General features: G+C 61.8%; 1 protein-coding gene across 1 annotated transcript in view; it reads right to left on the bottom strand.

Moving 5' to 3' along the window:
• Positions 1-10,455, bottom strand: part of ERFL (ETS repressor factor like) — a 12,093-nt gene extending 1,638 nt beyond the window's left edge. Inside the window, exons 1-2 of the mRNA XM_071208999.1 lie at positions 10,327-10,455; positions 93-373 (exon numbers count right to left, since the gene is read on the bottom strand). Coding sequence (XP_071065100.1) covers positions 93-373; positions 10,327-10,455 — 410 coding nt within the window. The remainder of the gene's footprint in view (positions 1-92; positions 374-10,326) is intronic.
• Between the last annotated feature and the right edge of the window lie 3,965 nt (positions 10,456-14,420).

Genomic DNA, 14,420 nt, shown 5'->3' with positions numbered 1-14,420 from the left:
TGGGACACGGAGGCTGCGGGGGCGCGAGCGGGAGCGGGTCACCGGGAGCCGGAGAGAGGCTGAGACGGCCAGAGACACAGAGACCGGCGGACGCGCGGGGACAGGCGCGGGGAGAGAGCCGCGGCTCGGCGGGATGGGCGCTGCGGGCGCGCGGGGCGGGGGCGCGGGGCGCGGGGGCGCCCTCCTCCGCCGCCGCCGCCGCCGCCTCTGCCTCCTCTTCCTCCTCCTCCTCCTCCTCCGCCTCCTCCGCGCCGCGCGCCTCCCGCCCTCGCGGCCGCCGGGCCGGCTCGGCGCGCAGATATATGGAGGCGGCGGCGGGCGGCGCGGGGGAGGGGGCGGGAGGCGCGATCGATGGAATATAATTTTCCTCAAACTCGGAAAATAAAGTTCAGAGCTGATCAAATTTGAAAACAGATGTCGAATCGCGACTCTAAATAAGGTTCGATCCCGGGACTGAGGGAGTGGGGGTGGGGGCGAGGTGGGAGCCCCCTCCTCTCCCTCCCCGCCGCGCCCCGCCCCTCCGGAGGAGGGCTCGCGGACAGACCGACAGGCTCGAGGGCAGGTGGCAGCTGCGTGGCCGGGACCCCAGCTGACACGCGAAACCGGACCCGGACTGGAGCAGGGACCCTCAGACCCACGGACACACAGGCTGGACCCACGGACATCGGGACACACACAGGAACACCGCATTGTGGCAACCCACACAGGACACACAGGCTAGCGGGCATATGGACCCACGGCTGAACAGGGAGACACACACAGGCTGTGCACACACTTCACACAAGTGGCTCTAATAGGGAGAGTGGAAATGTATTTGGGACACAGACTTTGAACACACAACCTCTGCACAGAGACACATACAGAGAAGCCCATGCACAAACAGCTGGACACACAGACCCAGCCAGAGCCACAGCCACTCCCTGCTCCACGGTCCCTCATTCTGGACACAGATCCAGATCCATGCTGGCATACAGCTGCGCTCCCCTCCCACACACACACACACACACTGACTGACACACACACACCCTCACTGACACACAAATATTCTCACCAGCCTGGGTATGTGGACAGGGTGTCACGCCAGCACCCCATTTTACACACCCCACGTGGTCACGTGCACATGTGGTCACACATGTCACACCTGCAGTGACAGGGATGGGCCCGGCCCGGTGGCTCTGCCCCTGGCCTCGCCTTGGGGCGCCTGGCCAGCCTGACCTCCCCTCCCAGCCCTCCTGTTCCATCCCCTGCCCCTGCTCTTCCTCCTCCCCTTTCCGCTTCCCTCCCCCACTTCTCTCTCCCAGGCGGGGCAAGCCCCCTTCTCGGGGAACAGCAGTTCTTCAGAAGACCGCACTGGAAAGCCCCTGCCTCCCGAGAGGAGAGTCGGTCTGCAGGCAAGACAGTCCCCAGGTGGACAAGCCGGGGCTGGGGCAGCTCTGTGGGTGCCTCCCCAACCCCCCGACCCCTGGGCGCTGAGACGAGGTGCTGGCCCCGGGGGAGGGGAGAACCTCAGGCCTGAGAGCAGACGGGCCCCAGCTCCACCGTCGCTTGGGTAAGTCGTGGACCATTCCCAACCTCAGTTTCCTCATCTGCAAAGCAGGGCAAGAATGACAGCCACCTCCTGGGTCTCTGGGGGCGGCTAAAGAGCAGGAGGCAGCGGAGCGGTCGGCACCCTGCCAGGCACCCAATAAACACACGTTTTGCTACACATATTACCATGCAATGTTAATCATGTTAAAAGACTAAGTATTCCTCTGGGAAGCTAGAATTCCTTCACTTGCCTCCACCTTCCCTGTTAGACCCGTGGAGCCCTCTTCCAAGGAGCCAGCAGGGAGCGCCTGGCGCGGGCCTCCATACCACGTCACTAGGCTGCATTTAGGGCCCGCGGGAGGGCCGTGGCCCCCTGGGTCCACCCCGCCTCTGGACTGTCCGCAGCCTCCTTGCCTCCTTGCTGGGGATTTGGTCCATCCGCAGCCAGCCTTTGACACTCATCGGCCTTGGCTGAACGTAACACCCCCAGACTGTAGAGAACAACCCCCCCCCCCATTGCCTTCCACGGCTGGTTCTGAATGCCAAGAAGGTTCTGGAACAGCCTCTGTTGGGGGGGGGGTAGGGCTCCTTCGTCTGCACGTGACACCCCTTCGGGAGAGTGGCTGCACCCTCTAGATGCAGAACACCAACTAGAATGCATTTCGTGGCCGTTCCCGCGTGAGAAGACTGCTGCAAAGAGAGGAAGAAAGAGCAGCTGGCTGTGCACGCGGCCTGGCAGTTCAGCAGCCCCTCTGGGAGGAGAGTTTATCACACTGTCCCCAACACCTGTCAAGAAAACAGCCCCTCCCAAATGGTAGCCGCACCCATCGGGGAAAGGGACACCAGCCAAGATGACTTCACTCTTCCTGTCAAATCCCCGCCTCTAGGTCACACTGTGAGGGGTTTGCAGTGCCCATCGGAAGGTACCAAAGACCCCAGGAGACGCCCTCGGTGGACCAGAACTCTTAAGGCTTGCACACACACCGCATCCGACTGTTCTGGAGCCCCCAAGGAGAGACACTTCCCTGGAACTATAACACTCTTGGACTGTGCACCTCGGGGCAATCCGCATGCCCTCTCTGAGTCCCAGGTTGTCAGGAGGATTCACGAGAAGGCAGCTGTCAGAGTGTGCAGTGCCGCCTAAAGCACCCAGTCAAAGGGCAAGTTCATGCGAAGCCTTCCCGAGGGACGGCACACCCTCGGCAGGCTGCGGGCTCCTGCACTCACCCGCAGGGTTGCCAGCACCTGCTTGCCAGAAGGAAGCCCCTCTCCGGAGGGGGCTCATTTAGGTTAACACCCACCCTCAGGCTGCGCTCGCCTAAGACTGTGCTTAACACCCCACTGAGCCAGAACACCCTCGGGCTGTTTACTGCCTGCAGGGAGAGAGGAGAGCGAGCCCCCCTCCCGTAACACCCCGCAACCACGGAGAGAAAACTCCCCTGGGGCCGCAGAACCCACTTGACTCTTCAAAGCCTCGGTGAGGGCGACGCCCTGGCGAGGCCCCCCCCAGGGGAGGCTGACGCGCCTAAGGGCGCAGAAGCTGCACCCCCTGACCCCAGGAACGTCTCTTCCCGCCTCCCGGCGGCTCCAGGGTCCCCGCCGCCCTGCCCCCTCCCCAGGCAGAGACCACCAGGGGCCAGGTCTACAAAAGCCTGACAGAGCCGAGAGGGCCTTTGCCGGGCCGCTGGTCTAAGCTCCGCCCGTAGATAAAGTAGGCACTGCTGTTAGCCTCAGCCCCGTTTTACCGATGAGGAAAACTGAGGCCCAGAGAGGGGAAATTGCTTGCCCGTGGTTGTGCCGCTAGGTAGTGTGGGCAGTGGACTTGAGCCCAGGCTAACGGGTCAGGGGTCTCTGCTCCTAACCACCAGCCTATTCCACCCGGAGGACCCCCACCCCACCCCCACTCCAGGGCTGTGTCAGGCTCTGCGCGCCCCCCTGCCACCCCCCACCGTGATGCCCGTCTGTACATCCTCTGGCACAGTCCAGCCACCCCGGGTGACTTAAGCCTCCCTGAGGGCAGGGACCGGGCTGGCTCATCTCCAGGTCCTTCCAGTGGGCACCCGGAGCCTAGGGCAGAGGGGGGAGTAGGGGAAGGGAAGGGGAGAAAGGCGGGGAGCAGAGAGGGAAAGAGGGCCTGGGGAGAGGAGGGCGGGGAGGAGCCGAGAGGGGTTCAGGGAGAAGGGCGGGAGTCCAGGACTCTTGGGGCCGTGGTGGGAGGAAGAGGGGCAGGGGGAGTGGAGCTGGAACGGGCCAGGCCAGGTCGTTCGGTGATGTTGGGGCAGAGACAGACAGACTGAGAGAGCCCCGAGGGTGCAAGGACGAAGGCAGGGATGAAGTACGGGAAGGACAGCCAGCCAGCCAGGGGGAAGTGGGGAGCAGGGGAGGGCAGCCCGCGCTTGGGGGTGGGGCGGGAAGCCAGAAAGACGGGACAAGGGTGGGGGAGGGGGTGGGTCTGGAAAGGACAGACAGACAGACCTGGGGCTTGGGGCTGGGGCGGGGAGGACAAACAGCAGGAGCAAGCGGCTGCGCGCGGGGAGGACAGGCCTAGGGCGTCCTGGGAATCGGCGGGCAGATGGACCGACGGAGGGCTGGGACGTGCCGCGCGGCCCGCGAGGCCGGGGCCAGCCGAGGGCGCGCGGTGGCGGCCGGCGCGGGGAGGCGGAGGCCGAGTGAGCGGGTGGGTGTTTGTGGAGCTGTCGGCTGCGGTGGAATTATGAAAAATAGCAGGCATCGGAGCCGGCCTTCAGCTTCGATTAGGGGAGATGGACATGACAGGTGCGATCAATACGCAGCCGTTCTATAAAGTGTCAAGTAATGAATCAATTTCGACTAAATTTTCCATTTTTCAGAGGCCGTTCTCCGAGAGAAGAATATCCTCTTTTGTAAAGATATTATTATCGATTTCGGCGGCAATTTGACATCAGGGGTAGTTAATTCCACTCAGAATAAAATTGAAAACACTTGAGAGAGAAAAGAGAGAGGCGAAGAGTGAGACAGAGAGGGAGAGAGGGGGGGAGGGAGGGGAGGGTCCGGGAGGGAGAGAGATGGATGGACAGAGAGATGAGAGAGGGGCAGACCGGGAGAGAGTGGTCCAGAGAGGCAGAGAAAGAGAGAGACAGAGACACTGAGAGACAGAGAGGACTGAGAAGTGGAGACTCACAGGGACAGAGAGGAAAGACACCCAGAGAACAACTCAGAGATAGAGAGACCAAGAGAGACTAGAGAAGGACCATCTAGAGAGAGACGAGTGCTGGAGAGAGGAAAACCCACATGTTAGAGGCTCTCTGCAGAGGCGCAAAGAAATGGACATAGACAAATTCAGAGAAGAGATGCTGGAGAAAGAGGCAGGAGGGACCTGGCAGAGAGGCACAGGGAGTGAGAGCCAGAGAAGGAGAAACTTAGGGAGTTGGGGAGAGAGACACACTGGGGGAGTGTGAGCAAGAGACAAGAGAGAAAGCGCAAGGACAGAGGGATGGGGGTCGGAGATGGAAAGAATGGCGAGGACAGGATGGAGACGGGTGCTGCTGGCCGGGGGCCTGAGGGGCGTCGGGAGGGGCAGAGCAGAGATGGGGGGTCTGGTGGGAGACACCCTGCCATTCCCATGCTGTTCCCCAAAGTCCACTCTGAATGGGCAGATGCTCTGTGTGTGTGTGTATAAAAACATGGTCCAAACTGCAGGGCTGGGGACAGAGTGTGTGTTGTGTGTCTGTGACCTTCTGTGTGGGGCCAGGGGTCTGGTCCCAGGCTCCTGGAGGGTAGCTGGGGTTGTGCTCCTGGGTGTTGAAGGCTGAGCTGCAGAGTCTAGTTTCCTGGATCCAGCTGTGTGTGTGTGCATGACCCTGTGTGTGTGCAAGACCCTGGGTGCATGGCCCTGTGTGGGTGCATGGCCCTGTGTGCATGACCCTGTGTGTGTGCAAGACCCTGTGTGCATGGCCCCTGGTGTGTGCATGACCCTGTGTGTGTGCATGACCCTGTGTATGTGTGGCCCTGTGTGTGCATGACCCTGGTGTGTGCATGACCCTGTGTGTGCACGGCCCTATGTGGGTACATGACCTTGGTGTGTGCACAACTCTGTGTGTGTGCATGGACCCTGGTGTGTGCATGACCCCGTGTGTGCATGACCCTGTGTGGGTGCATGACCCCCGTGTGTGCATGACCCTGTGTGGGTGCATGACCCTGTGTGTGCATGACCCTGTGTGGGTGCATAGCCTTTGTGTATGTGAATGACCCTGTGTGCACGACTCTGTGTGTGTTCTTGGCCCTGTGTGGGTGCATGACCCTGTGTTGTGTGCTTTGCCCTGTGTGGGTGCATGGCCCTGTGTGTGCATGGTGCTGTGTGTGCATGTGCATCCACTAGTGTCTGTTGCTGGTGGGTTCTGATTGAACCCCATTATGGGTGTGTTTCCTGAATGCAGCCCCGTGTGTCCCTGCCCTGTGCCCACACACGCTGGGGGGCCCTGGCCTGGCAGCCCCACAGGCCTCAGCGGCAGGCAGTGGTGACAACAGTTCTGGTTAGTGGCTGTCAGTCTCAGCTGAAATCTCCATTTGCCCCCGGCAGGTCCCAGAGGGGACGAGGCAGCTGGAGGATAGGACCCCTGGGCTCCCAGCGAGAGAAAGGGGGCTGGGGGCAGAACTCTTGGGTGTGAGGGAGGAGGGGCTGGGGCCTGGGCGCTCCGTGAAGGAGGTGGTTGCAGACAGGCAGTGGGGCTGGCGGGGCAGCTACTCAGCCAGCCTCTCCCACGGCCTCTCGGCCAGAAAAGCCTGCGCCTGCTGCCCCCTAGTGGACATGGCGAGTAGGCTGGCCCAGGAACCCGGAGCTGACCCGTCAAGGAACCTGGGGACCGAAGCAGAGGGACTGACCCAAATAGGAGCAGAGACTGGGGAACAGAGAGGGAGAGAGAGAAAGGGATGGGAGGAGTGGAAGAGAGACAGACGGACCCAGATTGGACCCTGGATAAATGGGGAACAGAGAAGTGGGCAGGTGGAGGGGCAGGGGTCAGACAGACGTGGCTGAAAGCAAAGTGGAGAGAGAGGGGGGTCTAGACGGGCAGAACGGGAGCGCGAGGGAGAGGAGGCCCGAGGGCGGCTGCACGCCGTGGGCAGAGGGCACGGGCGACAGAGAGATTGCTGTTGGACAGACAGACGTGGGCAGGCGGGACGCCATTCCGGAGGGTACGAGCGATGGAAGCAGGCAGGACATGGGCAGAAGAGTCAGGGTGACAGAGGGGACGGGGCTAGATGGAGAGGACAGGAGAGGAAACCTGGGACAGTGGGGCTGGCAGGGAGAAGCCAGGCGGACAGGGAGAAGCAGGAACACTGCGTGAGAGACCCTCGCCAGAGACAGAGAGGAACAGGGACACACGGAAAGACGGGAAAGAGGTGGACAGAGGAAAAGACAGGCGGACACACACTCAGACACAGAGGGACCGACAGCCAGGGCTGACGGCGCAGAGCAGCCGGGAGCTGGCGAGCGGGCTGTGGGGGCGGGGCGGGCCGGGGCTGGGGGAGCCTGGGGTCTGGCAGGGGCGGTCGAGGTGCAGCTCAGGAGAGGCGCCGAGCACGGGGCTCCTCCGGCCGGGGTATCTGCCTGCCCCCCCCCAACCCCCCCCCAGCCGGCGGGCTGCCCGGCGGAGGCGACAGATTGAGCGATGAGACGCATTACGCACTTAATCCGCCTGATTGAATGTTTTGCTTTCGCCCAAATTGAAACATTAAACAACACGGGACGAGAAGAGGCGGCCGCAAATCACTCATGAAAGATTCATCTTCTCCCCGGCAGCCACCACCGCCCGCCTCCGCCGCCGTCGCCCGCCCCAGCCCCGGGAGCCGCGGGGTGGGGGTGGGGGTGGGGGTGGGGCAGCGCCCCTGTCCATTCGACCGGGCTCCGCCCTCCCGGCCCAGGGAAGTCTCTTCCCGCTGTCTAGCCTCGATCCCACAGTGGTCTCAGAGACCGCGTCCCCAGATCCTGGGTCAGCCTGGGAAGCATGACCTTGACCCTGTCCCTGCCCCTCTCTGAGTGTGGAGCCTTTTTTACTCCTTCTGGGTTCCATTTCCTGGCTTTGTTCTTGGACCAGCCTGTGACCTCTGGCGGTGGGGGGTGCTGCTCAGTGCTGGGGTGGGGGCGGGGAGCTCCCCCTGTGCTGGAGGCCTTTCTGGGCTCCTGGATCCGGGAGTGTGGTGAAGTGGTGGGGGGAGCTGGGAGGGGGCTGGGGCGGATGAGACAGTTAGTCAGGGAGAGTAGAAGTGGGGGGACAGGTGCGTGTGTGTATTCTCTGCCGCTCGGGGGCTCGGAGGGTGCGCACGCTGAGCATCTGTCTGTCTGCCGCATGAATAACTGCCTCTCTGTCTCTTGGTCTCACTCTGCCCGTGTTGAATAACTTGCTTTGTGACTATCCCTGGTTGTCTGTGTGTCAGTCCGCTCTTGCTTCTGTGATGCTCCGCGTGTGACCGTCCCTGCGTGGGCCTGTGGATGTCTGTCTGTCTGAGTGTAACTCTCGCTATGAGCATCCCCTGGGTTGTATTTGTGTGCAGGTGCCTGCATCTTTGTGACTCTCAGTGTGGGACTTCCTGTCTCTGCGTCTCCGTGTGCCCATGTCTGTCTGTCTGCCCGCCTGGGTGTGTGCTTACGTGTCGCTTGCTCTGGCTCTGCCGTGGGTCTGTTTCACTGCCTGTGCCTGGGTCTTGTGTGTCTGTGCATCCTTGAGCCTGCGCGTGTGTCTCTCCCGGTTTCTGGGTGGTCCTGTCTCCGGCTGAGGGTACCTATGGGGACCAGAAGAAGTGGGTCCAGGCAGGAAGCCGCTGGGGAGAGAGGAGACAGGAGCCCGGACAGCAGCGCCGCCTGAGAGCAGGGAGCAGGGAGCAAGCCGCGGGAGCTGGGGGGGGCTGCAGTGGGCGCCACGGCCGGAGCGGGTGATCAATATTCGATTTAGGTTTTAATTCCGGGGCTTTCGGAGCCTGTCAGCCCTGATGTATGAGCTCACACTGGGGCCGCCCAGCCAGCCACCCCACGGATGCCCGTGGCCTGGTGGCCTGTCCTGGCCCCAGCTTGCTCGCCCCACTGGCCCGGGCCCCGGAAGAGGAGAAGGGGAGGGAGCCGAGAGGGGCCAGCGGGGAGGGCCCTTCGGCCAGGGCGCTGGTTCCCCTGAGCTCGCAGAGGAGTTCACAGCAATGCACACCCACATCCGGCCCCACCTGCCCAGGCCGGTGCTGCGGGGAGGTGCTGCGGGAAGGAGGTGGGAAGCCAGGCCTCGACCCCTCAGACCTGCTGGTAGAGCCCCACAGCCGGCCTGTCCACACGGGGCCCAGACACACACACGTGCCCTCATGCGTACCCCCTGAGACACGCACCAACCCTGACGCAAGCTTATGTCCACACACGAAGCTGACACACACACCCGTGTCCATGCACCTATCCCCTGCCACAGACACAAGCCCACACACATACCCCTGGACTCACAAACGTCTGCACACACAAACCCTGACACACCCATCCCACACGAACCCTGCACACAAGTGTCCACAGTATACCGTCTACCTCACGTGAAGCCACATGTGAACCCCTGACATGCACACGTGCCGGCACACAAACCCCGACACGCACATGGCCACACACGTAACCGCAACACAGACACCTAGACAAAGGCTCCTGAGTGGGAGGGAGGAGGCAGCGCCCTGGCAAGAGAGAGGGAGAGACAGAGGCTGAGAGACCAGACAGCGGGGCAGAGACAGAGGGAGTGGCAGAGATGAAAGAGACACAGGCGAAAGCGCAAAGGAGCAACCCTAGAGCAGAGGCCGCCGGGAGGTGCGCAGGCGGCCGGGTGGGGGTGGGGGCCGCGGGGGGTACCCCTTCCTCTCCGAGCACCCCCAGCCCCGTCTCTCTCTCAGGAAGATGGATCCACCGCCCTCCCTGATGACAATGCTGTCTGCGCAAACTTTAATTAACACTTTGAGTTAATTAGTTCGAGATCATTTAGGAGTAAAATGTTTTTATTAGGGAGGCTGCGAGCCTGTTGATGGATGGGGCGCGATTCGCTCTTCCGCCCGCGGGGACAGCCGGTAAACAGAAATCAATCAGGGGCCTCCCAGCCCAGCCCCCCCAGTGCCAAGCTCCCAGCCTAGGGCTCAGGAGGCCAGACCCCCAGCCCTCGGCTCCCCCGGGACCCAGGAGTCTGGGCCCCCTGCCCCCTCCCCCAGGACCCAGGAGAGCGGGCCCCTCCCCCGGGACTCAGGAGTCCGGGCCCCCTGCCCCCTCCCCCGGGACCCAGGAGTACAGGTCCCTCCCCCTCCCCTAGGACCTAGGAGTGCGGGCCCCCACCCCCTCGCCGGGTCCTAGGAGTCCGGGCCCCTCCCCCGGGACCGAGGAGTGCGGCCCCTCCCCCCTCCCCAGGTCCCTGGAGAGCGGGCCCCTTCCCCCACTCCCGGGACCCAGGAGTCCGGGCCCCCTCCCCCCTCCCCGGGTCCCAGGAGTGCAGGTCCCCCCCCCCCCCCCGCCCCAGGCCCCACAAGTTCACATCCTGAATCCAAGGCAGTCTCGGGGTCGGGCCCCCCAGCTCCTTCTTCCCCCTCGCGCCCCTGGAGACCTTGACTCCGGCCAGGCTCGGCGGGAACCCCCACTCCCGCTCCCACCCCGGGCTCTTGGGGCACAGAACCCAGGACGACGCGTCCACCTCCGGGGCGGGGGGGCTCCCCAGGCTGTCGGGCAGACGCCCCCTCGGCTCCCTCCCCGGGCCTTTGCCCCGCGCCTCGGCGGCTCGGGAACTTCCCGCGGCCCGGGCCTCTGCCCCGCAGCCCCTCCCGCACCGTGACGGCTTCATCAGGTGTCCGGGCGGGGGCGGGGGCGGCCGGCGGGGCGAGGGGAGGCCCGGGGGCCGAGGGGGGCGGGGGCTCCGGGGCCGATAAATCTTCATCAGGCGGCGGCGGGGGGGCCATTAGGCGCTAATGGGAAGATGGAGGGGCCTGTCGGCCGCGCGGGCCGGGCCTCATTTGTCCTGCTTCCCGCTCCATTGGCCGCCGCCCCCGCCCCGCCCGGTCCCCGCCGCCGCCGCGCGCCCCATTTCCGCTTCAAACCTTTGCCAGGGCCGGGGGGTGGCGTGAGGGGAACCCGGGGGGAGGTGGGCCCGCAGAAAGGGGGAGCTGGAATGCGGGGCAGAGTCAGGACCGAGGGAGGGGGCCCGAGGACGCGGCGCTCGGGGCTTAGGCGGCGGGGACGGAGTTTTGGAACCTGGGCGCCTCCTTTAGAACGCAGGCGGAGGGGAGCAGCACGCGCGGGAGGCTGGAACGTGGGGACAGTAAATAGAACTCCCCGCAGGGAAACGGAGGGCGGGAGGGGGGCACGGAGAGCGCGGGAGGGGACCTGGCCTGCTGGAGGGTTGGGGGCTGGGACAAAAGGGGGGGGGGCGCGGAATTGGAGTTAGGGGAGGGGGTCGCATCTCGGCCCCCGGCTCCCAGGGCGGGGGCCGTGGGAGGCGTGCGGGCGGCGTCCCTGGAGGCCGAGGCGGGGCCCCCCCGCCCGCCGCCGCCGCCGCCCGCTCCCGGACTCGCGCCCCCCGCGCGTCCACTCTGATTTCTTGGCCCATTTTTCTTCCTCTCCTGTCACTTCAGCGCTCGCCCTCCCGCCGCCGGCCGCCCCGCCGCGCTCCGCTTCCCGCGGGAACCCCCGCCGCAGCCAGCCCCGGGGGCCGCAGCCGGGCTCCGCGCCGCAGCGCCCCCTCCCACCCCGGCCCCGGCCCCCTCGGTCCGCTCCAGGACCACGTATTCCAGGCGTGTGACCCCCGCGTCAGTCACCCTCCGAAACCGGCCAGCCTCCTGAGAACCCCCAGGGCAACCCAGACCCGGGACCTGGTCTCCGGGAACCTGCGCCCCAGTATCAGATTCCCCAAAGGAGGCGATCAGACACCCACAGGCCAGGCAGGGGAACCCCAGCCTTTCTCAGAACCCCCGCACACACTGGCTACAATCAGACCCAGACCTGGAAGTGGGGTCACTCCAGGCCACATTAGTGGGTACCCAGACTCAGAAATGCCAAGGACTGGACCCCCAGCCCAGCCCCAGAATTCCCTAAAATAAGGATTTGGGGCCCCAGCCCCATTCAGCCCTAAAACAAGTCCTCCAGTCCAAGACACTATAAACCAAGAGGAATGGGCCTTAGTTCATCCCAAAATAAGTGTCAGTAACTCCACAGGTCACCCCTAAACTTATTTACCCCAAAATTAGGCACACCCCAAATTTGGCTTTCCTCATTGAGCCCTAAACAAACATCAAGACCCCAAAGTCAGTCACCTCCAGTCTAGACAAATGGGCCCCAGCTGCTGTCACCCCACTCAGTATGTGACACCCCCCCATCCTCAATCACACTTGAACTGGAAATGGGACTGAACTTAGTCACCCCTGAACTGGGCATTTAGGCCCCCTAATCCCCAAAATTAAGAGTTGGATCCCCAGATGCAGCCCGAAATTGGGATATGAGCCTCACACTCCTAAACTAGGTACAAGGAACCCTGGTGAGTCACCTCAAATCTTGGTAACTAAGTCTTGAGGCTCAGGGGGCCCCAATTACATAAACGAGTACCAAGACCTCATAATCAGTCACTCCAAAACTAAGCATCCAGACACCCCTTTTCAAGTACCCCTCAAAAGTAGGCTTCTTTTTTTTTTTTTTTAAAGATTTATTTCTTTATTTCTCCCCCTCATTGTTCTGTGTCCATTTGCTGTGTGTTCTTCTTTATCCTCTTCTGTTGATGTCAGCAGCATGGGAATCTGTGTTTCTTTTGTTACGTCATCTTGTGTCAGCTCTCCATGTGTGCAGAGAGCTGGGCAGGCTGGACTTTCTTTCGCACTGGGCAGCTCTCCTTACGAGGTGCACTCCTTGCGTGTGGGGCTCCCCTACGCGGGGACACCCCTGCGTGGCTGGGCACTCCTTGTGCACATCACCACTGCGCATGGGCCAGCTGCACATGGGTCTAGGAGGCCGGGGGTTTGAAACGCGGACCTCCCATGTGGTAGATGAACGCCCTATCCACTGGGCCAAGTCCACTTCCCAAAAAGTAGTTTTCTGATATACAAGAATGACAACCCCTCAGGGAAGGCATCTGGAGATACAGTCAACTGCCAAACTTGCCATATGGGCCCCAGCTGTCACCCCAAAACCGGTCCTTTGGATTCCCAATGGGTCATCCCAATGTCAACATCTCTGTAGTCTGTATTAGGTACCCCCAAACTGACCCCTGAGTTTGCTTTCACCACCCACAAACTAGAACTTCTTGGACTCTGAGCCCCAAATTCAGTCACTCCCAAACTAGGGTTCCGGGTCCCCCGCCTCAGAAACTCTGCTCTAGACCCCTTGGAAAGTCATCTCTAATTTAGAGCCTCCGCCTCCGTCTGCTCCCAGATTAGAAGACAGCCCCCCCAGTCCCACCACCCCTCAATGAACCTTCAGGGCCCCACAATCAGTAAAGCCACAGCACATTATTCCAAAATATGCACCTGAACCCCACAGCTAGTTACCCATAAATTTTGCATCTGGCTTCCCAGCCTCAGATACCGCCAGATCAGGTCTGGGACACCCAGCTCAGTGATCCCTAAATGAAGCACGTGGGCCCAAACCTCAGGAGCCCTAATCAGCAGGACTTCAGATTAAGCCTGTGGGCTGCCACACTCACCCCTCAACTAAGCATCAGGAACCCCCAAACCAGCTGCTCTAAACTTGTCACCTAAGTCTTCAGACTTACTCACCCCAAACTTGGCAGGTGAAACTCCCCGTAGGGCTCTACTAATCTGGACATCTAGACCCCAAACCCTGTCCCTCTCCATGAGGATCAGGGCCCCACAGACCTCCCAACCCCCACAGCAAACCCTTGCTATTGTAGACACCCACAGCTTTAGGCACCCCAAATCACGAACAGGGGCTTGCAAACACCCGGAACTTGGCAGGAGGAACTCCAGTTTCCCCAAACTCATTCCCTAAAACCCCAGCATCCATTTCCCCAAAGAAGGGATTCAGGTCCCTAGTTTTTGTAACCTGCAAACAATGCATCTCGACCACACAACCCTTTCCCCAGCAGTGGGTTAGATGGTGCCCCCTCCCCAAAGCTCTGCCCATGTTCTAACCCCTGGAACCTGTGCGTGTGACGTCGTTTGGAAGCAGGGTCTTTGGTGGGTTAAGTTACGCTTCTTGAGATGAGGGCCTCCTGTGTCTCAGTCTCCTAGGGCTGCTGTGACAAAGCCCCGCCAACTGGGTGGTTCAAGGCCATGGAAGTTCATTTTCTCACAGTTCTAGAGGCTACAAGTCCAAAAACAAGGTGTTGGCACCTTCAGAGAAACTACTCTGAAGTTTCTAGAGAAGAACGCAGCCTGGCCTCCTCCACTGCTGTCTCTACCTCCTCTGTCTCTTCTCTTCTTCATTGGATTAAGGGTTCACCCTAGTCCACTGTGACCCCATCTTAACTAATTCCATCCACAACAAGATCCTGGAGGGTAGGACTTCAACATATTTTTTGGGGGGACACAATTCAACCCGTGATATCCTGGATTATCTGAGTGGGCCCTAAGGCCAATGACAAGTGTCCTTAGAAGATACAGAAGAGAAGGAGGAGATGTGAGGGTGGGAGTGATGCGGCCTCGAGCCCGGGAACGCCTGGTGCCCCCAGAAGCTGGAGGAGGCCAGGAAGGCTCTCCCCGGAGCTCCAGAGGGAGCACGGCCCTGAGGTCACCTTGATATGGTTCTTCGGGCTCCCGGCCGTGACGGAATACATTTCTGTTGTGTTGAGCCACGGGTGCAGTTTGTGGTCATGTGATCCTGCAGCCTTAGGAAATGAGTGCAGCCCCCAAACCTGGCTTAGGACCAGGTATGTCCAATAAAGATCAGAAAACCCCCACAGTTAATTGTGCCTCAGCCT

Source organism: Dasypus novemcinctus, chromosome 18 (assembly GCF_030445035.2).
Source record: "Dasypus novemcinctus isolate mDasNov1 chromosome 18, mDasNov1.1.hap2, whole genome shotgun sequence".
Classification (NCBI taxonomy): Eukaryota; Metazoa; Chordata; class Mammalia; order Cingulata; family Dasypodidae; genus Dasypus; species Dasypus novemcinctus.
The sequence above is the reverse complement of the archived record's forward strand: the minus strand, read 5'-3'. Positions and strand labels throughout refer to the sequence as shown.